The sequence below is a fragment of the Athene cunicularia genome (assembly GCF_003259725.1).
Source record: "Athene cunicularia isolate RWA chromosome Z unlocalized genomic scaffold, athCun1 chrZ_part4, whole genome shotgun sequence".
In the NCBI taxonomy this organism is placed as follows: Eukaryota; Metazoa; Chordata; class Aves; order Strigiformes; family Strigidae; genus Athene; species Athene cunicularia.
Window position 1 is genome coordinate 1,214,536 of NW_020799145.1, and position 22,925 is coordinate 1,237,460.

Consider the following 22,925-nt stretch of genomic DNA (forward strand, 5'->3'; position numbering starts at 1 on the left):
GCACCGCCGAGCGCGGCTGGACGCGTCCCCCCGGCCACCTACGCCAAGCCGAACCGGGGCGGCAGCGCGGGTCTGTTTTAAGACCTTCAGAGAAGCAAGAATCCTAGCTAAGGTGAAATTGCTGGTTTTCAACTTGTTTTAAACTAATTAAGGAATAAGCTAGCCAACTAATTGGTTAGCGAGAATATTTATAGCGAGAGGTGGCTTTACTTGAGTGCATTCCTAAAAAGATTTTTTAACGACATTGTTCCTGGTTCTGCATAGACCGCCTCTGTAAATAGCTGTGTAGCTGGGTAATCTTAAATCTAAAACGAGGACTCCCTAGTATTCGCTAAGAAGCCAAACTACATCTAGTTCTGTGTAGGAAGAACTTCTGTCGTTAAGCGGTCCAGCTGGAGTCGCAGCTCTTTGGCAGTGTAAATGACTGCTGTATCCTTACATAATGTAAACAACCTTGTGATCTTTATCTCGGAAACTTCACGGAGACCTGGGAGTGTAATGGCTGCTAGCGTACTTGAGCTCTGTGAGTGGGGTTGCACATTGTCGTTCGTGCAGGTAGTCCACTGCAGACAAATTAACTGAAAGGCGTTAGGACTACTGGTGTGAGTAAAGGCAGTGGTGTCAGACCCACCGACCCACTGTTGCCAAAAGCTTTGTGATCCTGCGTAAAATGAGTGTCCCACTGACAGATTTCAAAACCTTAGCAGACCTGGATTAAATCCTTACCCACTTTTTAATTTAATTATTCAGTGCAGGTATCCTAAATGTCCTCTGAACTCACTGGGAGCTTTTGTTCGTTTAAATAATTCCTCCTTGTCAGTGGCATGGCAGTCCAGAAATTGTTACTATGCGCAGGTTACATGCACTTTCTCAGCGTAGTGTGACCCATGGAATCATAAACGTGGATCCCTTTGCAGTCTGACTGCCTTGGGGGAAGGAGCATGCAGTGGGCTGTTCCCCATGGAAGTGTCCCCTTCTGCATAGGTTGATCTGCTACCCAGCAGCTTCTGTCAGGTGCTGAATGACCCCTGCTAGCAGGTCCTGGCGGTGGCCTTCCTGGGGGTTTTCTCTTCCCTGCCTAGTATTGGAAAGTGGCTTTAAAAACCTCCCTAACTAAACCTTATCTGTGTAGGAGTTACACATTCCCCCTTTTAATACATTTCTGCAGTAAGCCCCTTGGTGCTGGCAGAATGTTACAGGTCAAGGTTATTGGTTTGTGAAGTCAATGTCACACCCCCTGTTCGGGATATCTATTGCAAGAGCTATTATTAATTTCTCCAATGGAATTAGGCATCTGTATTAGAAAAATGTTGCTGTTGAACATAGAAGTGTTGTCCAAGTTACTTAGGAGAATTTCTAGTAAGAAAAAACTATGATCCCAGTCTGTAATCTGTCTGAGACAGATTTCCAGGGTTCAGATACAGATGCAAACCTGGCAAATTGCAGGGCACGTAGCTGTAAGGCCCGCAGTGTTGTGTCTATTGCCTGAACATGTATCACAACTTGACATGGGTGGACAGTTGTGCAAAATTGATCTGCCAGTTCAGATGAGGCGGAAGGGGTCCTCTCTATCTTCAGTAAGCAATAACTATGGTTTGCACTAATGTCCAGACTGCAAAGTGTGTGCAGGCTTGGCTTTGGAACCTAGTCAGTTTTGGGAAAGAAATGGGGAGCTCCTGCTGCTCCAGGCCTGGCCAGCTACCTGCAGTGCATGTGATGCTGGCTGAGATACTCAGAGGGTGGCTCCCCACATCTGCCATGCTTCTTCCATGATGGCTCTGTCTGTACAGAGCACTGAAATTCCCTTGAAAGGCTCTGTTTCCAGCAAAGAGCTAGCAAGGGAGCCCAGAAGGCTTGGACAGAGCAACAGATGGCAGGTGTAAGCATGTGAGGTGTCCCTCAATAGGAGCTGCTTTATATTGATGAAGAAGCACCCCAGAACTCTGTAAGTAGGTGAATTTCTTATCCCCAGTATCTGTGCATCATCAGAGAGGAGGGAAGTATGCTTTGCCCAAGGGCAACTGTGTCAGGTGAGTGTAGTCAGCTTTAGTACATCTTCTTGTGGCCTTATTGGAGGAAGATGTATGTGACACCAGCATTTCACAGGTTTGTTCATATATGTTTGGACAATAAAAGAGGTTGGTTTTAAATAGCTTTATAACCTCATTTATATCCTCCTCTACCTTTCTGGCTGGATTGTGACATCAACACTGTAGAGAGTACCAAGAGGAAGAAATAGCCTTGAGTTTGAGTCTTTCGTTGTTGACATTGTAAATTGTGCTCAAGTCAGAGAGCATGTCCTATGTCTGTCTTCTCGTTCCCAGGTTGCACTGAGAAGGCAGCAAGCTCAGGAAGAGGAACTGGGAATCAACTGCCCAGTGCCCTTGCCCAGTGCTCCTGAGACGTTTGTTAAGAAGAGCAGTGGTGGCAGTTCTTGTCTCCTGTTGGAAAGCAGCAGCCCTGCGCACTCGACAAGTACAGTCATGACGGCAGCTAGCACACTGTCAGGTAAAATACTGGGAGAGTGATGCTCCTTGCTGGGAGTGAGGGCTGACATTGCTTATGCCTGCCTGCTGTTGCACCTCTTCCCATCTCTGCAGCAGTGGGCTTATGGAGACTCCCCTCTCCAAGAACAGTGATGCATTGTTGGTATGGTTAGCAAAAGGGAAGAACCCAGGATCAGTCTTTCATATTTTAATTGATTATTTTTACTTGAAAATCAAAATTAGTTTGGTACAGCTGTCACTGTAATTGAGTTCAATAGGGTGTATACCTGCAAGTAGAGATTTATGAGGAGCTTTTCTCCTTTCTCCCAGAATATGTGCTCCTGCCACAGTCCTGGAAACGGCATGTGGGCTGGCTGTGTGCCTTCTTCAAAACTGGAGTTTTCAGCATTGTATGGGAGCCAAGTATGTTGGTAATGTCATTGATGCAGCAGCAGAGAACTGCCCACTTCATGTGTTTTGATGTGGTGGTACATCTGTTCTGTGTGGCCAGGTGTGATCAGCTATGAAAGTCTGATGCAGTCCTTCCAGTCTACTATATATGTTACTGTATTGCATTTAACCCTTGTAAAACAAACAAAACTCCCTAAACCAAAAAAACAAATATTTGTTGGCAGATTGAGTAAAACCATGTCTAAGTACAACCAGAAAATAAAGGTGCTGAAGGGTATCGATTGACAGCTGACTGAATATGAGCCAGCAGTGTGCTCAGGTGGCCAAGAAGGCCAATGGCATCCTGGCTTGTATCAGGATTAGTGTGGCCAGCAGGGACAGGGAAGTGATCTTGCCCTTGTACTTGGTGCTGGTGAGGCCGCACCTTGAATATTGTGTTCAGTTTTGGGCCCCTCACTACAAAAAGGACATAGAGTTACTCGAACATGTCCAGAGAAGGGCTACAAAGCTGGTGCAGGGTCTGGAGCACGTGTCCTTTGAGGAGTGGCTGCGGGAACTGGGGGTGTTTAGTCTGGAGAAGAGGAGGCTGAGGGGAGCTCCCTGAAAGGAGGTTGCAGAGAACTGAGGATGAGCCTAGTAGAAAGCGACAGGACAAGAGGGAATGGCCTCAAGTTGCGCCAGGGAAAGTTCAGACTAGATGTTATGAAGCATTTCTTTACAGAGCGGGTTGTTAGGCGTTGAAATGGGCTGCCCAGGGAGGTGGTGGAGTCCCCATCCCTGGAGGTGTTCAAGAGTAGGGTCAATTTAGAGCTTAAGGATATGCTGTAGGTGGGAACTGTGCTAGGCAAACGGTTGGACTAGATAATCTCCAGGATCCTTTCCAACCTAGATGATTCTGTGGTTCTGTGAAGTAAAGATTCTGGGCAAAATGCTTTTTCCTATTCAGAGCTTCTGCCAAACATACAGCAATTAAATATGTTTACAAATTAAACTGATGTAAGTGACTTCTGTTATATATATAAAAAAAAGAAAACAAGGATAGAAAAAAGGAAAATTTCATTCATTTTTAATTATCTGTGCTGTTGTCATTAATACAGGTGAATATACTCAGTTAAACAGATGCTTCTGAACTGGACAGTGCTTTGCATTAACTAATAAAAGGACAGTGCATGTATGTGTGTCTGTCAAACTACGTCACTCATTTTGCAGGCCATTTAAAGCCTTGTCAGATGGATTTGTTGCATCCATTCCAGACAGGCAGTTTCAGACCAATGTGGAGGAATTTGTTTGGGAAGCTTTTAGAAGAACAGGTTGATAAAACAATAAATAGCTTTTTATTAGGTTTTTTGTTTTCATTATTGCAGTCATGTTAGTGTCACCTTTGAATTGACTCTATTTCTCCTTTCACATTTGGATTACTGCATGCTTTGTCTATAGACATGGAAAAAACTGGCTGAAGATTAAAGTAGTATATTCAATAATGTATAGAGATGGTGTGTAACTCAGGTGAACAAGAAAACCCTTGTATGTACAGAAAACCCGAAGAACATAATTGTCATACTGTCAACAAAATTTGCATAAGCTTTGTTTTTAATGTTTTAAAATGTCAGTGGAGGTATTTAATTTATTAATCCCACTTCAGTGATTTCTTATTAATTGAATTAAGCTATGGTCTTTTAATGAAAAACATTCATTAAACAAGTTTAAGCAATTCACATGCTTGAATAAAGTCTTGAAAATACAAAAATGCCTAATTTTAAAGTAATTTGAATTGTTTGAAAGTTAAAGCATTTGTAAATGGTTTGCAGTCGTCTTTCTTACAGTGGATTTTTCTCTGTGAGCAATTCAAATACACTGTTCCATGAGCAATTTACTAAATAACTGTGTGTGAGTGACAACATTTAGAATACACAGCTCCATCTCCAGAGCGAAGATGTGATTCTAGCCAAAAGTCAAGGCAGGGTCAGATTTGTTCACAAGAAATGGAAGAATCTGGGAATGAATAGGAAATTGGGTTAATAATTTTGGTTTTAGGCACCTAAGTGGCAACAGAAATTAATATTTAACTTAAAAATGAGTGCACTGCACAAAGTTCTGTCCCAGATAATTTTGGTAGATTGAGCTGTTGTAAGCACATAAGTACTCGTGAGTATGGATTTAATGACACCGGTGACTGCATGCTGGCTCTGAGGCTGCAGAAGGTGCTCTGTATTCAGCCAGACCTGTAGGGTGACTTTGTCAGATATCTGGAGTACAGGCTTCATCCTGGAAAGTCTGATTTTTCAGTGAGCAATATTGCTTAAATATTTTGATGCTTTCTTTTTTTCAGCATATATAGATCTTTTGGTAGGTAAGAAACTGCCAGGTGTGACGTGACATGAAGTTCTTGTTTTATGTGTCAGGTTGTTTCAGGACCATGTACATGAAGGAATCTTGCATTGCTGTTTTAGCATTTCACTGGTACCCTCAGCTGCAAAGTAAAATGAGACACCCTGTCAGAGCATGTGTCACAGTGTCTCAGTTTGGTAGGTTGAGATGCTGTTTTTGCAAGGATTTACAGTAATTATTAAGGCAGGCAGAGAGAGTGAAACCTTTTGTGGCAGGGAGAAGTCAGCAACTCTCTGCAAGCCCCAGGGGAACCGATGGGTCCTGGGAGTGCAGCATGCCCTGTACAACATGCATTAGACTGGACAAGAGGTGGTTTTGACAGTGGTAATTCTGTTCCTCCTGTAAGTTTTTGGCTTCACAAGAGCAGTTTTTCTTTTAGACTCCCATCAAGCACAATGTTGTTTGCTGTCAGAGGAGTAATGTGTGAAGGAGTCACACAAATCAGACATAGCGCCAGAGAGAGAGTCTTTCCTTGCTGTATCCTTTTTATCGGCAGATCAGAAATATTTTGACACCTGGAGAGACTAGAGGCAATTTTTCAGATCCCTTCATGACATGCTGTTGATGGAAAGGGGAAAAATGAACTATCATGGTCATAGTGTAGGGGTTTGTGCATTTACCATCTCAAGCTTGGAAACAATACTTACTTTGGATGGAGCATATCTTCCCCACTCTGGATGGAGCATACCTTCCCCACTCAAAAGCAAACAGAACTTTCAGGGTAGTTGGAAGGGAGCAGACTGTGGTTGCAGGGCATTAGCAGAATCTCTTGAAAACAGACTTTTCAGTTTCTGTGCATTTTCACTTAAAAAGTTGCAGGTTGCTGAGAGCAAAGACCATTTAATTGTACAGAGCAGCAAAAAGTCGTCATTCCAGTGCATCTAAAATAAATGTCCTATCTTCCATTGGGTGAGTACATCTTGTTAGGTTAACTAGTGTGCAGAACTCAGGAAAAGATCGTAGTGAGGCATTTAAGATACGCCCTTCAGATATAACTCAGTTTTCAAAACCTGGATTCTTCCCCATTTCATGTTAGTTTGGTACCTCTACCATTTTAGAAATCACCAGGGGGGCAGGAGAAACGTGATAATGAAACATGTTCAAGTGAGAACTGCTCACAGTGAAGGAGACAGTGCATTTCACCTTTCCTCCGACTAAGGGTCATACTTGGCATTTGGAGATTGGGATGGGATGCCTGCACCTGATGACTGGAAAGTCCTGGAAATCACCCCTTCTTTCTGCTACTCTGTGCTCACTTTGGCCCAATTTAGAAATGTCCAATACAGACAGTATTACTGTATGATGCTAAATGCCAGCTCCTGCTCCTGCACTCTGTTGTGGTTAGTTTCCTGTTGGCTTTGCAATTACATTAATGGTTTAGGTGCTTTTGTAGTATCAGCAGTGCACAAACATACCATTGTTAACAACTATGAGTAATGAGCACTTGTTATTTCCCTTTGCTACATTTATTATGTGTGATGGAAACAAAATAGTGTTCTTTTTACATTTCTTTAAGTAGGCGCTGCCTTCACTTTGAAACTCTTTGTGGAACAGATGAATTTTTATCTGCTCATAAATACAAACTAGTGGGGTCAGCAGTAATACTATGCCTCATGAATGATGGTGCTAAGATCCCTTTGAACTTGCAGTGCCTTAGATGCCTAGATGAAAACCCTACATTGCCTTCTTTACTCTTCCTTTGATTTTTTGGTATCATCTTTTGCATTGACCTTTTCAATGACACTGTATTGTGATTTCAAAAATTGATGTCATGGCTTTGCAGATGTTGAGCTGCATAAATAAAGAAAAAAATTATAATTGGAAGATACCATGGCCTGGTTTTAAAAAAACATGAGAAATTTTCCTTTGAAAGAAAGTCACAGAATCATCTAGGTTGGAAAAGACCTTGAAGATCATCCAGCCCAACCATTAACCTAACACTGACAGTTCCCAACTACACCAGATCCCTCAGCGCTATGTGAACCCGACTCTTAAACCCCTCCAGGGATGGGGACTCCACCACATCCCTGGGCAGCCCATTTCAATGCCTAACAAGCCCTTCTGGAAATAAATGCTTCGTAATGCAATGTTTCCTAAAGAAATGCTTCCTAAGTCCTTTTAAGTCTTTACAGTATAATGTCATATGCTGTCAGAATTTTGGTTTTGTCAAAAAAGTCTCCATTTAGTCACCTGATGGGCAACATGAGGAAGCTTCCATGGACATTTCACCATGACTGTGCTTAAGCACTCGAACAGGTGAGGTTGTGGAGACTCCATCCTTGTGGAGACTCGAAACTCAGATGGATGGTGCCTGAGCAGCATGATCTAACTGTGAAGCTGGCCCTGCTTTGAGCAGAGTTTGGGCCAGCTGGCCTCCAGCAGTCCTTTCCAAACTAAACTATTCTGGAATCTATGAAATGCTTCCTTTTTTGTATTGACATTAAGTCAATGTATTGAAATTTGAAATTCAGCCAGCCTCAATACTGATCAGCATTTGCAAGCCTGGGAAAGAAATCCTGACTCTACTGACCTGAAAACACTCGATGACTAAATCTATGGTAGATTTCAACAGAAAATTATCATCATAGGGGCTGACAGGTGGTGGAGAGGATTGCTAAGTCAGGTGGCAGCAACCTCAGGAGTCTGAGGAGTAAGGAGCAGGAGGCATTAGCTGCTTTGCCTGCCTGTGCCAGGGCTAACACAATGGCTGCATGTCCTGAGAGGTCTTGGGTCTGCAGTGGTTACCAGTCCATCATCCAGCTCTATCTTTGTCTCCTCATTACTTTTTAACACTGAGTTTCTTCTGTTGTGCTTATTACTACCTCACAAGTTTTAGGTGCCGTCTGTCTCCAGGTCCTGCCAACTCTCCTTTGATACTGAGAGACAATCAGTCCCATCCACTGCTTCCTGGTGCTTTTCCCCAGCTTATCCCACAGCCAACAAATCTCTGTTCAAAAGAAAAGACCGTAGTTGAATATGATGTGTCTTTAGTGGATTGTAACAGCTGTCAAAAAAAAAGAAGTTTTGCATCCTTCACCTGAATAACTAATACCTTTCCATCTATATTCATTTATTTTTCTCCAGTTAGTTGGAGTTAAGATGACAGGAAAAGAATCACGTTTGCATGTCTCTTAGTAAGAGTCTGTGAACTACCTTACCTCTCTTGTGTTATTTCCACAGCATGAGTTAGACTTTGGGGAAGCAGTTGCTGGAGATGGTCTTCTGCCTTTTTTCTCAGTTGCTAGATCTATTTCAGTCTGGACTAAGCAAATATTGAGGGAGTATTTCACTTTGAACAATCTTTCCTTGGTTTAGGATAAAACTTTGCCCTAATAGACTTGTTAAATTTCTGACTGATACAACTATGTCATGAATGAAGCTCTTCACAGTGTGATGGCAATGGTGGTGTAATTTTCAGTTCCTGCTGAAATGACATGTGTTTTGCTTGGAGTTGTTTAAAAAGGCATAGCTTGTGAAGCAAGAGGGGTGTTTCTGCCTCCACTGCTTTGGTTTTGTCATACTTGGGAACACTGCAAAGGAATGTTGAGCATCTCATTATAAAATGACATAGATAAATCTGAAAATATAGAGGGAAGGGTGACAAAAATGATGTATGGCTTGTAGAAAAGGAGACTAAGGGTGGATATAACAGTCTATAAATATTTGAGAGGTAATAATATGGAGGAGGGGGAGGGATTATTTACAGTGCTTGAGACAGCATAACAAGGAGCAACGGCTTGAAACTAAAAAAGACAAAATTAAATTAGACAGTAGACACTTTTTCTCCTAACTAGAAGTGCAATTAGCAATAGAGTGACCTGCATAAGGACAAGGGGGTAAGTGAAGCATAATCAGGAGAGGTGTTTAAGAGTGTGTTAGATTACAATCTCAAGTGATTAATATGGGGGTAAACTCTGATCAATGTGCAGGTTAAACTAGATGGCGGAAATCTCCTGCAGCTTTGTCATCTCCTTTATAATTCATTGCCTCTGACCATTGTTTGACTGTGTTACATAAATCATAATGTTACAGGGTTCTGCATCCCTGATTAGATGTTTCCAGTTAATTCTCCAGTTCTGGAGCTTGCAGCCTGCAAAGCTTGCACTTTCCCTGCTCCTCCTTTCAAGCAATATTCATTTGTCGTCTTTGCAGCTTCATGTGTGTGGTGGTGATGGGGGGAAGAGTGCCTGCATTTTTTCTGGGCTAATGTCTGAAGTGCTGTACATGTTTTTTCAGTGAGGCACAGACTCTGTCAAAGTGTGGTTTTTCTGTCATGTTGGTGAAACAGGTAGAACTTGTGGCAATTTTCAGAGTTGTCTCTAAATGAAGAAGTTTTATTTTACCTTTCAGGCTTTCAGTTCTCTTGGAAGCTTCAGTGGAAGTGTAAAAATAAATCATAGCATAAAAAGATTTGGAAGACCTCAGAGAAGATTGCTTTGCTTCTTCTGATGAAGTGGTACTGCAGGGCTTGTCCAGGACTGTCTTCACCAGAGGCAGGGGCTGGGGAGAGCTTTCTGCAGTGTGTCGGGGAGGCAGGGGTGCTGAGGGACCCGCCATGTCCTACCCAGACTCACTTACTTGGGAAGAGAAGGGCTGCTCAGCCCCAGGGCTTTTGTGACAGGCTTTGGGCTGGAGGGGTGGAAGTGAAAACCCACAGACAGTTCAGAAGGTATTTCCATCCTTTCACATTTTAGAAGAGCTTTTTTCCCCTAAAGAATTGGAAGTAGGATTAGGGTTTTTGCATTTTCCAGAATCTTTCACCATAGGGTTTTCTGTGTTTGCAACATCTTTCTGTCTGACTTCTCATGACATGTGAGGTTTCCAGCCGTAGAGCTACCAGTTGGAGCAAGGTCACTGCTGGGCAGCATTTGCTGTGTGCTGAACGGACTTTACCACGTACAATGTCTAGCACGCAGGTGCTGGGGCTTCTTGTCCCGCCAAAGAACAGTGAGGCTGGTGGGCAGCCCCTCTTGTGCTTTGTGCCTGGGAAGCCTTTTCTCCATCAGGCTGGCATTTGCATATGCGCATTCACATTTGGAGTTATCTGTGCCAATTTGTACTTACCATTTGTCATTATGAACACTGAGATAAGGAATGGAGCAGGAGCAGAAGATGTACTAAGAGTTTTCTATCCGTGGACACACATCTATCTGCAGCTAACCTCTTGTTCCTTTCTGTGTCCTTGAAAGAGTTACTATGACTTATCTAAATGTGTGGGGTGTTCTTTTTGTTTTCATAAAAGATACAAGTGCAGAGTGAAGGAGTACTGCATGTTTCCTTAACTGAGCACTGGCATGATTTCTTGCTTTTTCTTTTTTTTTCATGTGCTTTCTTATACCTTGAAGACTGCTTTTATTTGCTTTATTTATCAACTAACTTCTTAATTCAGCCTGTTGGCCCTTATTCCATTTTCAGTATATTTGTCACTTAATGATGTGAGGACTAAAATGTTGTTTTGAAGGTTTCTTTTGTAGGAGTGCTTTTCATATGCTACTTCTAACTTTTTTTTTTTTAATTTATTTTTCTGAACTTTGTTTAACTTTCTCCTGAGTGTACCTGTCAGCCTTAATCAGCATGCACTCTGTTTTCTTGAAGAGCTGTGGAGGGTCAATTTCAGGGAAGCACTGAGCTTCTCTTACTTTACAATGAGACTGGATGTCTAATTATTTTATGGGCTTTTTTGTTTTTTTAAATTCCTGTCTCTAGTCTCAATTTGTACTATTTTTGCTTTCAGCACAGGCCACTATTTGCTGACTTGGATGCCTATAGTTATGGGCACAAATGAATGTCAGCTGATATAAGCCACTGTAGTTCAGTCACTGTGCATTTCTATCTACTAGCTCTGTGTGAACAGAATTCATTAGTGATCAATTTGCATTTGCATGGAAGCAGATTTTATGAGTGCAAATGTTGTTGGATCCATTCAACGCTCACAATCATGTAAAAAGTGGTGCACCTGCACGTGATTTTTGCTTACTTGCTCAAGCCCAGTGGATGTCTAACGTGGTGCTTTACCACTCCTGTTATTAGTTTTTCCATCACATATTAGGTAGACAGGGTGAAAAAGCCCTCCTGTTATTTCTACTTGGTCTTTTTTAGAAACCTTTTGGGTTTCTGTCATCATATAGCTTATAACCAAGGATGGACTCCAGCTAATTCCAACCATCATCCTACTCCCTTTATTATTTTTAGTGTGAGCTGTAATGATTTTATCCCAGTCATATTTCCTCCAAGGTCTTCTATCTCAGACACTTGTAAAGCCTTCCCTCCCTTCTAGTGTTCCCTTTGATCTCTTGTTAATGACTTAAATCCCTTTACATCTAATCCATACCGAACTTCTTTCTCCACCTCTCAGTTTGCTTCTTTGTGCCTGCCAGGTGTCTGGGCTGTTTTCCATCACTGTCTAGAAATCTGGTTTTCTTCCCTAATTTCATTTTCTCTTTTAATTTGTTCCTCTTTTTTTTTTTTTTTTTTTAAAGAAAGTTGTGTTGATTTTAAATTTTACTTCTGTTAACACACTTGTGTAACATGTTGAATGTCTGAATGCAATGAGTTCAATGTTTGTAAATTTCTTTCTCAAATCAGATATCTCAAGATAACTAATAACATATATATATATATATGTACACATAGTAGTCGTACTCCCTGCTGTTATACTGAAGGTTGAAAACGGCAGTTGTTTCTCATGTTCCGAATTTTCTGAAGCACTAATTTTATTGGGTTTGCATGCTACTGATTTTAGATGTGTAAATAATCCTGCTGTCTCTGTTCAGTGTGGACAAACATATGCTGGAACATTAAAATAGTGCCTAGCATCTTCACAGATTGAAAGCCATGTTCAAAGATATTGAACGCTTTTTCTTTACTAAAACCATTCTTCTTTGCCAAAAAAGATTTGAATACGATCGCTATAGCTGTATTATAAAGACCAAAAGTGCAAGTAAAGAAAGAACAAGCATTGCCCCCTAGCTGACATAAAAAGATCAGTTACTCTGCTCTAGTCAGTGGCAGATGTTGAAAGTGGAATTTGCTGCTGTAGACATCTTATTGAGGGCCTGAAGCTTGCATTAAGTGTAGAAATAAAAATTATTTTCTGTAGGTTTTATTTCTTCAGCTGTATTAGGAGTATTTTAAGTTCCATGCTAAATGTTTGCAGCAGATCATTTTTATTAAGTGTATGCTAAATGTGAACAAATGTGCCCTCTCCAGTTCTACTGAAATCAGTGGTGGTATTTCAGCTCCTCTTAGCTGGAGCTGGACTAGGGCTGTGTGTATGATTGGGAAACTTATGCCAAGAAGTCTTCTGGCTGGGTTTTCTCCCTCCTTGTTTTTTTCTCCCAAATCACATTTTCATTTGAAAAAAACCTGTTTATGTTAAGTTTAAAATTAACTAAAAATCCTAACTTCGGGAGGTTTTTTTGTTGTATTTAGGAATGCACACACATAGAGTTAACAGGCATTTGACCCATTATGGGATAATAATTTAACACGTGGAAGAGAGGAAGAAATGCTCAATATTTTTTTTCTGATCTTTGCTTTGAAGAAAGGAAGATAATGTTGCTGTATATGGAGATGGTTACATTCTGCTTTAATTTCCAGCAGTAACTGAAATCAGCAGGATTGGATCACTTGCATGCAGTATTTTTTTAAAAAAAACCCACAACAACTGAAAACTTGACTGATGATCTCTCTGTTCTATTAATGCTGATTTCCAGTATGTCTTGTAACACTGCAAAATTCCTAAGGCCTGGAAGAAAGTTGATGTCCTGCCAGTGCTTAAGAAGGTGGCGGCTTGTGTCATACCAGTATTTAAGAAGGCTGGTGTCATGCCAGTGTTTAAGAAAAGCAGGTGTGGTAGGATGAGTGGCTTCAAATCCATTGGCCTGACATCAGTTTTTGTGAAAGCAGCAGAACAGTCCACAGAAGACTGAAATGTGTGGGAGGGGGAGAAATGCAACTGTTAAAGGATGCTCACACAATGTGAATTAACAGAAGTTTATGCATAAAGAATTCTGTCAAGTTAGTAATCTTTTATCGTTACAAAATTTCTTGACAAAGTGACATACTGTCGCGGATGAAAGTGTTGACATGACAATGATTTAGGAAAATAATCTAGATTTATTAATAACAACTATTTGTCAACACAAAATAACTCAGAAAGAAAAGTGACTTATTCAGGTTCTAAAATGACAATATTCACTCTAACTTACTTAACAGTACCTTAATTTATACACATATGTACATGCGCATACACAAACCAGACATATACATACAGGAACAAAGGGGATTGGATTTGGTAAAATGAACACAAAAGGGACAAGCACACAGGAACACGGGTAAGGGTACGTACCCACACACACACACCCACCAATAAACAGGTGAAATAGAAGATAGCTCAAAGAAAATTTCCCTCTCGAGTTTAGAGCAAATACTCACAATGGCTTGGCATTCCTCAACGGGCGATAATTGAGACTCGAGCGGGTGGACTTTGCCCTGGCCTTCCGTCTGGAGCAGATGACACCTTAAGGGTTTTGGTACCTGAGGGGTGTCCCAGCTCAGGGGAGATGCTGGTCACAAGCCCGCTGCAATCCAGGAGAGCTCAAAGGGTCTCTCTGGTGGTCACAGTTTATAGGATCCAAGATAATTGACTTTTGTCAAATACTATCTGGTGCCTTCCGTCAGTTACACAAGAATTTGAATAACATGCACCCCTGTTATGTGTCAGGCCATCAGGAGATGATGGCCATTTATAACCTTTTCCAAGCGATTGGGAGGGGCAGGAGCCAGGCTCCTCAAGGTTATGAGTCCTTATCTCCACAGATTGGTGTATGGCTTGGGGGAATGTGGATGGAATCACACCTGGCACCAAGCAGCCCAACAAGGAGGGCAGGGAGGGGTAAGAATTGCACCACCACACATACTGATGTAGTCAAATTCTGCAAAGCATTTTTTTTATCTGCTGACATCTTGATTAGGAAACTGACTTGACAGAAAATCAGTATTGTATGTGTTACATAGTTTTAAGAAGGATGATCCTTTCAGACTGAAAATGCAGGTTTGAGTGGGAAAGCTAATGTGGTAGTGTTTCTGGAGAAGTCTCAGAGGGACCTGCTCCTGCCTGTAATCTGCGTGGTCTTCCCATTGGTATCTTGGAAGAAAGCCTGCAGTCACCACAGGGCATCTTGGTAGGGATGGAAAGGTTCATGGTCTGGCACACAGTAGAGAAGACAGAAGTGGACTACAGGAGGGCTTGACTAGATGGTTGGTCACGTGCAAGCAAGAGCTACTTTAATCCATGCCAGAAGTGAAAAACAGAGTCTCTCCTTGACAAACATTGTCACTGCAGAGGAGCTAGTGGCCATGAGGGTACTATGCTGAATGTTAGTGGTTCCCGGTGGAAAAGGATGACCAAGAACTAGTACAGCCTCTTCAGACAGACCTGTGATTATGGGAGGGAGACTTGGTGTCTTCTGTGCCTGAAATTGGTGAGGTACCTGGGGGACTGGTGGGACTCCTTCCCTGGTGACATTGTACATACAGAAAAGTGGACTCTCGACAGATATTGGAAGGGAATAATTGTTATTAAATAAGAATACCACAGCAGGCTAAGGAATGTCACTGAGCCAAAAAAATGATGGAACACTGGGAGAGGGGGCGAGGGAGGTATCATGTTTGTTTGTCCTCTTCGTAGTATTCCCTAGGTTTCTATTTATAGCTGGTGGTGGGAATAGGTCCAAAACCATGGTGCCATGGTCCAAACTAGAACACCTGGGCTTGAACTTGGAAGAGCTCAGGCAGGAGACACAGAAATGATTAAAAGACCAGAAAGCATGTTCTGAGGTGGGAGATAGCAGTTTATATTGCCCTTTAGTAACCCCCCTCATCTAAAATGTAATTAATCTCCATATGGTTGTTCTGAATCACCTGTGCCTTTGCCAAACTGGACCAGCTCAACATGAGGTTTCCAATGTCATTTCGTGGGGTAGGTTTTAACATTGTGAACAGAAGCATCATGTGGCTGTAGAATGCCACAAAAAGCTTGTGTGTTGGGTGCGTACACCATGGAGCTCAAGCAAGACAATAAGGGACAGCCTTAATTCTGGGATCTCCCAGATTTTCTTGAAATGTGCTGTCAGTTGCTTAATTCTTGTGTTAGAGTGCCTCTTTCTGGCAAATGTTGTTGGTGAGATGTGCTGTCCCACATAGGACTGGTTTAGCCCTTTATAGATGGAACTGGAAAAGCTTATTCCACTTTGCTCAGATGATGAGTCCAGCGTTATTTCTAGAGGGAAGAAAAAAGTAATTATTTCTTTAGGGTGAAAATTAATATTGTTTTGGCGTAGATTGGTCCCTGTGCTCTTCAGCTCCAGAGGAAAGGCCAGGAGCCTGCAAGAGGCTCAGAGTTGTTGGACTGTGCATTTTTTTTCTTTTTTTAAAATGGTTATTTCTGCTTTGAGAAGAAAGGCTTATCTACTGAGCAGTTGTGTTCCCTGGGTATGGTCAGAGAGGTACCTATGGACTGTGGTGGCAATAAGCTGGTTTGGCTATAATTTATACTCTTTAGCCCGAAGACACAGCTGCTCTTTAGCCCACACATCTGATACGGCTGATAACAGATTTTTTTGACCTCTCCCTCTAATAGATGCTAGTTGGAGCTCAGCTGGGCATGCAGGGCTGTTTGGGCAGGTGATCCCGAACAAGGAGGAAAAAGAACCGCTGGATTTGGCATTTGAGCTTGAGATGGGGTCGTAGCATTGCTAGCAATTGCAGGAGGGGCGAAAAAACATGCTTTTCTCAAAAGTTTTCTGGTCAAAACAATTGGGAAGACTGCAGAGGTGGTTTTCCATAGGTGAATGAGAGTGGGGCAGCCCCATACATCTCAGAAACTAGGCTCTATCCAGGACAGGGGTAGAAGCACAAGCTCCCCTCCTACTCTGCAGACTCTGCTCTTCACCTGTAATGGTTGGCTCATCTCAAAGGCAGGGTGACTCTCTCTTCCTTGTACCATTGTTAAGGTCTGTCTGAGAGCTGGCACAGAGCGATGGGCCAGAGGTCTGCAGATTGTGCAGAAGTGTGGAGAAGGATTTTGTCTTCACAGCAGTGGCTCATGTAGTCATCTCTTAGGGCCTGAATTCAGGGATGCATTCAGGAGTCCAGAGTTCCTGTTTTTTACTCTGCTTTCAGGGAGAAGGTTTTCACTGGCAGATCTGAAAGGCCTGATTCTTCATACCATGTGCTACAGCAGTTTATACAGTGCACTTTTATTCCAAAGTGAGTACCTGATCCTTGATGTTTCCTTTCATTTGTCATGATGACAGAAAAGTATCTCAGATTTTCTTGTGTTTGGGAAGTTAATTTAATTACACAGTTCAAAAGCATAATTTGCTAAATGATAATCTTTTTAATACCTCTTTTTCAGATAGGGATGTGAGTTGAGAGTTTTATACATATAAGCACCTGAAAGAAGAGGTTTTAAGATAAAGCACCCTCGGGAGTATACTGATAAAAAGAGGAAAACAAAAATCAGGATGCAGGGAGTCAGCTCATTTACTTTCTTAGAGCCTTGCTTCTCTGTAGTGTCCGATTTCAGTGTCCTTACAAAGAAGAGGGACATAGTGCATGGACTCATAGTGCAGTGAGGCTGTTCTGTTGGTTGAAGTAAATGTTACTGGGGTGCAGGTCAGTGTTTGATCCTTCACTGTGAGCTTTGAGAGCAGTGGAGATGAAAACCTGTTCCTTTTCACACTCACATCAGTATCCATAAAGGACTATCCCTGTGAATCTCATATTGGACCAAATTTGTCTGTTAGGAACTTGTACTGCATTGACAGAAGCCGGAAATGGTTGGGAGCTGGGGGGTAGGTGCCTTTAAAGCTCCCTCTCTCCTTACTGAAGGAGCAGCAAATGAGATTCTATATGAAAGAGTAAGGCTCAGCAGTGTTACACAGGTGTGAAAAGAAGATGAAATGATTGAATCAGACCCTGCGGAGGGAGAGGAGAAAAAGAAAATGTGACAGTGGAGAGGAGAGCAGCTGGGACCTTCTCTAGAGCCTGATGTTCACATTGAGTCATGTGTTGCTGTCGTGTTGCTCAAATTCCCATTGAGACACTCCAGCCTCTTCCTGTTCCCTTCCTTCTCTTACTAAAGAGGCTTGCTTTCTTCTCATTTTAGCTAAAGCAGAAAGTGGGAATAGGAAGGTGTTAGTGTATAGTATTTTGTATGGTATCACCATGCAAGGTGCAGATAATAAATCACACACTACATGCTTAGACAATTTACTGCAGGCTTTTGTATGTGCTGTGACAAGTGCTTTAAAGGTCAAAAAAGCTTCCTTAACAAATTTGATAAGACAATGCAGTGAGCTGTAACAGCATAAAATCCTGGGGGCCATAGACCAGAATAGAAGAAATAATTATGCATGGTAATGGGTAATTACAGATAATGGCCTTTTTTGGGGGTGGCAGAAAATACACAGTCCCACAGCCTTGCCTGGAATGAACATTGTCTAGTACATTAACTTTATAGCAAGCTAAAAGTTCAGCACTGAAACCAAAGATAATCCGCAACTTTAAATGGGAGGGGAACAGAAAGACTCCTCTCAAAAGGCAGAACAAGTGTGTGCATTTTGTTCCTTGGCAGGCAGAGCGTCTCAGCAGAAAGTAATGGTGCCAGCTTTCTTTGACATCTGAAATAGCTCTGTCATGATCGTCTGGTGGGAGAAACATATTGTTCCAGTGTTTCTGATTATGATGTTAGGGAGTGATTGCACACCAGCCGCATTCAAGGCTACTGTCCGACCTCAGAGCCAACATGAATTGAACTAACGTGTTGTGAGACTTAATAGTGTCAAACCAGTTAATAGGAGTCTACTGATGCTTTATATACTGAGCAAGGTGAAGTTGTCAGGTGTGGATCCAAGACTCTTTTGAGGTCTGAAGGTATTTCCTGTCTGAATAATTAAGTTTTTGGCATTTTAATGGTGTAGCTGTCTCCAGCCACAGAGACTGGCTTTCAGGAAGATACTAACACTGCAGTGATGAGAACAGTCACTCTGAATTGAAAACTACAGGAAAAGTAAACTACCAGAAGCTGAACTCTGCTCAGTGGGCAGTGGCTATGCCTTCCTGCTCCTTGAGTAAATGTGTCACTTGAGTAGTCACAGTTCTGCATTTTCAACAGCATGTGTGTGGAGAGTCTCTGTAGACATAAAAGAAATAAAAACTACTAACCATAGGTGTATGTAAGAACTCGATAAATGTGGGCAGAGGAATTCTCTTAATTGCCACACTGCATATACAGAATCCCTTTTCTGAAATACACAATCAGATGGAGATTCATCAGCTGTTGTGAGAAGATTGAACTGTGCCACTGCATGCTCCCAGACAGTGACTGAGATGTGCTATCTACAACGTGACTGTATGTGCTATCCTGATTTTTAAAACAGTTCCTGGTGTGCATCCATCCCAAGCTGACTAATATTCTTGCCCAGATTCCCAACTGTCATCCAGTAACCATTCCAAGTAGGCAATTTGGTGTTGTCATCCTGTTTTAGATTCTGAGAAAGTCCAGTAGTATGGACTCTGTGCCATTTGACCTCAGCATCAGAGGCTTGCCCAGGCATGTTTAAATTAGTATTATCAGTGTGTAATAAGATGTATAACTGGCCCTTAACAGTACCAGTAGGAATAGAAAATACTCCATGCTTATGTACAGTGAGTGACTGTTACAGACTGAAGTTCAATGTTTGCATTTCTCAGTGTATATTCTTAAAAATATGTTTGCATCTGTGGGATAGAAATGATGGTAGAAATTCCTGTAAATTCCCTGACATTTCTTCTCTCCCCTCCCAAAAACTAAGATGGGAAAAAATGATCTATATACTGGCTTCTGCGTTGATTTTGCCATGCACATCAGCAATTTGTGTAAATTGTCATAGCTTCATTGAACTGAATGTCCTGAGACTGGTTTACATTAACTGAGGATTGGACCACTCTTTTTCACCATGGTCTGCAAAGCAAAGGCAGGACTCCCTCACAGGTTACTGAATGTGTAAGACCCATGTGTGTTACTGACCCCAGGAACTCACCTTCCTTAAAAGAAATCTGAGCCGTCCTGAAATGAATTACTGGTTAACTACTATTAATATGCCATAGAGCTGGAGAGTCGTCTACAACACTGCAAGATCAATAACAGTATTTATCGTACATCATATTGATCTTCTATGAAAGAGTGGGCCATATTTCACACCGTGTACATGGTGCAAAAAAGTAGCATCGGTTTTCTACAGGAATTAGTAAAGACATAGAAAAGAGTTTAGAGATCCAAGGGCACAACTGCATGAGGTGGTACTATTGTCTCACTGCAAGAGTGTTGCTCACATATGGAGAGCCTCTGATGGCCCTACATTGTAGATTTGGTGTTTCAAAAACTGAGCAAGAATTTTAACCCCTCTTTTTTGGTTGGAGTTTCTGTTCCTTCTTGTACAGGTTCAGTCCTGTATTTTTAATCATGTCATGTTTGCAACTTGCAAAATGTTAAAAATTGTGGCTAGTGACAGGGCAAAGACCCAGGAGTCCTTCACAGTTTTTCCATGTGAAGGGTGAAGACAACCAAGGCGAGAGCCCAGCTCCTGCAGCAGCCCCCTTGTTTTAAAGGGCAGGTGGAGGGGCAGAGGAGCAGTTGCCTTGTTGAGAGCTTAATTCCTCTTGAAAATTGCTCCCCTTAGAGCTATGAACCTTAGGGCTGCCACTTCTGTGCAGGTGTTGTAATGCAGTAAGCTCTGAGGCAGGGGAGGACCCTCTTTTTGTCAGCAGAGCCATTCAGCTGTGTTGACTTACTTGTGGGGAAAAAAAAGCCCACATAACCCACCAGGCTGAAAGCTGCTTTCTTAACCTTGGTATTCTCTCCTTGCTGGTGGAAAACAGCCACGGACTGACAGCATCTGTTGAGGTGGACACCTTGCTCTTTGAGCAGCTGGAGGCAAGGCTGTGGGAAGGTTCAGCCTGTAGGTGGGATCAGGAATTACAACGTACAGACCAAAGATCAAGCAGAGGATCCCCAGTTAGTTAATGTTTAGTTACAGCCATTGCTTCCAATAGATTTCCCCTATTCTGCAAACAGGGGCTGTGCCTGAGGATGCTGCAGCACAGAAGCAGTGTGCTTGCCTGCCAGCTGGCTAGCAAACTTCAGCTGGAGGAAACCTGCATGGATAGGGCAAAAACTCCCTGGGAATATGATAAACATGAAATCTCTGGGAGATATCCCAAGTGCCCTGTTTTATCCCTAGGATGGTTTAGCATGGTTCTTCAGCCTTTAATTCTGCTTCTCTTGGCCCTTAGCACATTGTTGAAGGTACCCCATGCAGGTACTGGCTGGTCTGACCTACTTTGCTTCCTGAGCTTTCATTGCCCAGGAAAAAAGTCAAGACTTTCAGGGCTTTCTTCATTATAACAAAACTCTTTCCCCCAAATGTATTTATAGTTGTGTATGTTCTATACGTGTTGTATATGTACGATGTATGCATTAGTAGTAGGAGATGACATGATTCAGCTGGGCTGGATGGGATAAGAACATAGAACTGGACTGCAGACCTGCCCTTGCCCATGCCAGAGTCACTGAAGACCTGCAAGAGCTCAGCTCTTCAGAGGCATCCTGCCCTCAGGCTGACTGGCTCAAGTAACCTATATGGTGCTTTGACCTGGTCTGACATGACATCCACCTACAGTCTAGATGGCATGAAGCTATGTCTTGTATGACATGATGACATGTCCCCCTTCTCCCAAGTGAAGCACTGAATCTCCTCCAGATGCTATATAGAAAAGAGCAGAGACTTGTCCCAAAGCATGACATCAAAGAAAATCTCATCTCCTAATTTGGGGAAAAGTGTGAGTGGAAACATGTGGCAGTTTTCTACCATTTTTTGTCAGATGTTGCCAGTCCTTCCATCTTCAGAAGCATGATGTAGCTTGGGTTTTAGGAAAAATTAACTCTTCTGGCCATCTTTCCAGCACCATCACAGAAGTCCTAGTTCTTTATGAAATTGGTATGTCTGTCCCTTCACCTGAACTTTCCCCTATCCCATGACTCCTGATTTTATTGTTAATCTGCTGGGGCACGTTCCTGTGGTGTGGCTGCAGCTCAGAAGTTGTGTGCCAGGGATGTTATGAGGACCATGGATTCCGTAATTCTGTGTTTATAAAAAAAAAAATGCCCCAGGCTGCCTGGGGATTTATGTGTATGGGTGTATGGATGGCTGAATGAGCAGGTGACCAGCTCTACAGACTTAATATTGAGTCTTGAGAGGGCAGCTGGTAGTACTATAGAGGCTACTGGGAGAGTGGAGCAATGGCAGAAGGAAAGTAGAGGACTGTTCTGGTGGATTTGTAACAGCCCTGAGCACTGAACAGCTGATGGCTGTTGTGCAGCTAGATAAAGGAAAAATAGGTGTCAGCAAGTCAACCCTTTTGCATCTCCAGTGGCAAGTGATGGTAGCTCCAAGCACAGATAGGAGGTAGAAGGAGAAAAGAATGGGCAAAAAGCATATTTTCTTCTCCTACTTAATGCAACAGAAGACTGCCACCACTGGTCTTCCTTCAGGAAGGAACTCTAGCACTACCAGCCACTGGAACATCCCAGACACATCAAGGACGTTTCTGTGATTTTGTGTGTAGCTATGGGCAGGTCTCTGTTCTAGCCTAGCTCTTCTTGTCCCATGTTAGGAAGCGCAGTGCATGAGACAATTCCAGAAGTTGTAGCAAAACCTGCTATTTTCTCCCCCTCTTCCTTTTAGCTGCTGATATTTCAGAGTGGCTCACCTTTCTTGTGTAAAAGTGAGCCTCGTCTTCCTGGGTGTAGGTGTAGAGAGGCCTCATCTTCCTGGTATTAGTATTCTTAGCAGAAGGTATTATCCCTTCTTAGGATGTACTGCAAGTATAACAACACTGCAGAGGTTTTGGGAGAAATTGCACATCTGTGCAGCATAGCATAGGCCTGCCAGAAGTTCTGTGGCTGGTTGCCTTGCATATCTCTGTTTCATGTGAAATCTGTATGCCAGCAGGAAAAGTATTGGAGGATTTTGCTTTTGGCTTCTATTTTACAGCATGAAAAGCAGAACAATTGGACTGCAGCTTTATTTGGGAGCTAAGTTTGGCGATAGGAGTCAGGCTTGTGCTGTGATTTATCAGAATTGGCTTTTCAGTGCCAGTGGTCTAAGTTCTGATTTTATCAAAGGCACAGACAAAAGGACTTGAAGAGAGGCCTGACCAGAAGCAGAATAATAGCAATAATAAAATTCCATAAAAATATGGAAGTGCAAAAACTGTGAAGGGTCTTCGCGGCATTGCAGACTTCTCTGTTCTGTGTGCAAATTTGAGAAGTACTCAAAACGAAAAAGGCCAGCTGGCTTGGTTCTCGCTCATATAGGGCTGAGTGGCAAAAAGTCAGATGCAGGAGGCATAAAACACTGTTTGCTAGTAAATGGGTGTAGTTCACTGATGTCAGCAAAATGTCATCAAGAGCTGAATGGGGACACTGTATAATTTAGTGACCTGGAAGGAGACTATCCATGATTGCAGAGAGCTTTCAATACAGATGAAAAAGTTACTGCAAGAACTGCACTGTAAATGGCAATAATTGGAAAC

General features: G+C 42.4%; 1 protein-coding gene across 1 annotated transcript in view; it reads left to right on the plus strand.

The window, feature by feature from the left end:
- Window positions 1-1,870: 1,870 nt before the first annotated feature.
- Window positions 1,871-22,925, plus strand: part of DMRT1 (doublesex and mab-3 related transcription factor 1) — a 60,674-nt gene continuing 39,619 nt past the window's right edge. Inside the window, exons 1-3 of the mRNA XM_026866773.1 lie at window positions 1,871-1,887; window positions 1,973-2,030; window positions 2,325-2,508. Coding sequence (XP_026722574.1) covers window positions 1,871-1,887; window positions 1,973-2,030; window positions 2,325-2,508 — 259 coding nt within the window. The remainder of the gene's footprint in view (window positions 1,888-1,972; window positions 2,031-2,324; window positions 2,509-22,925) is intronic.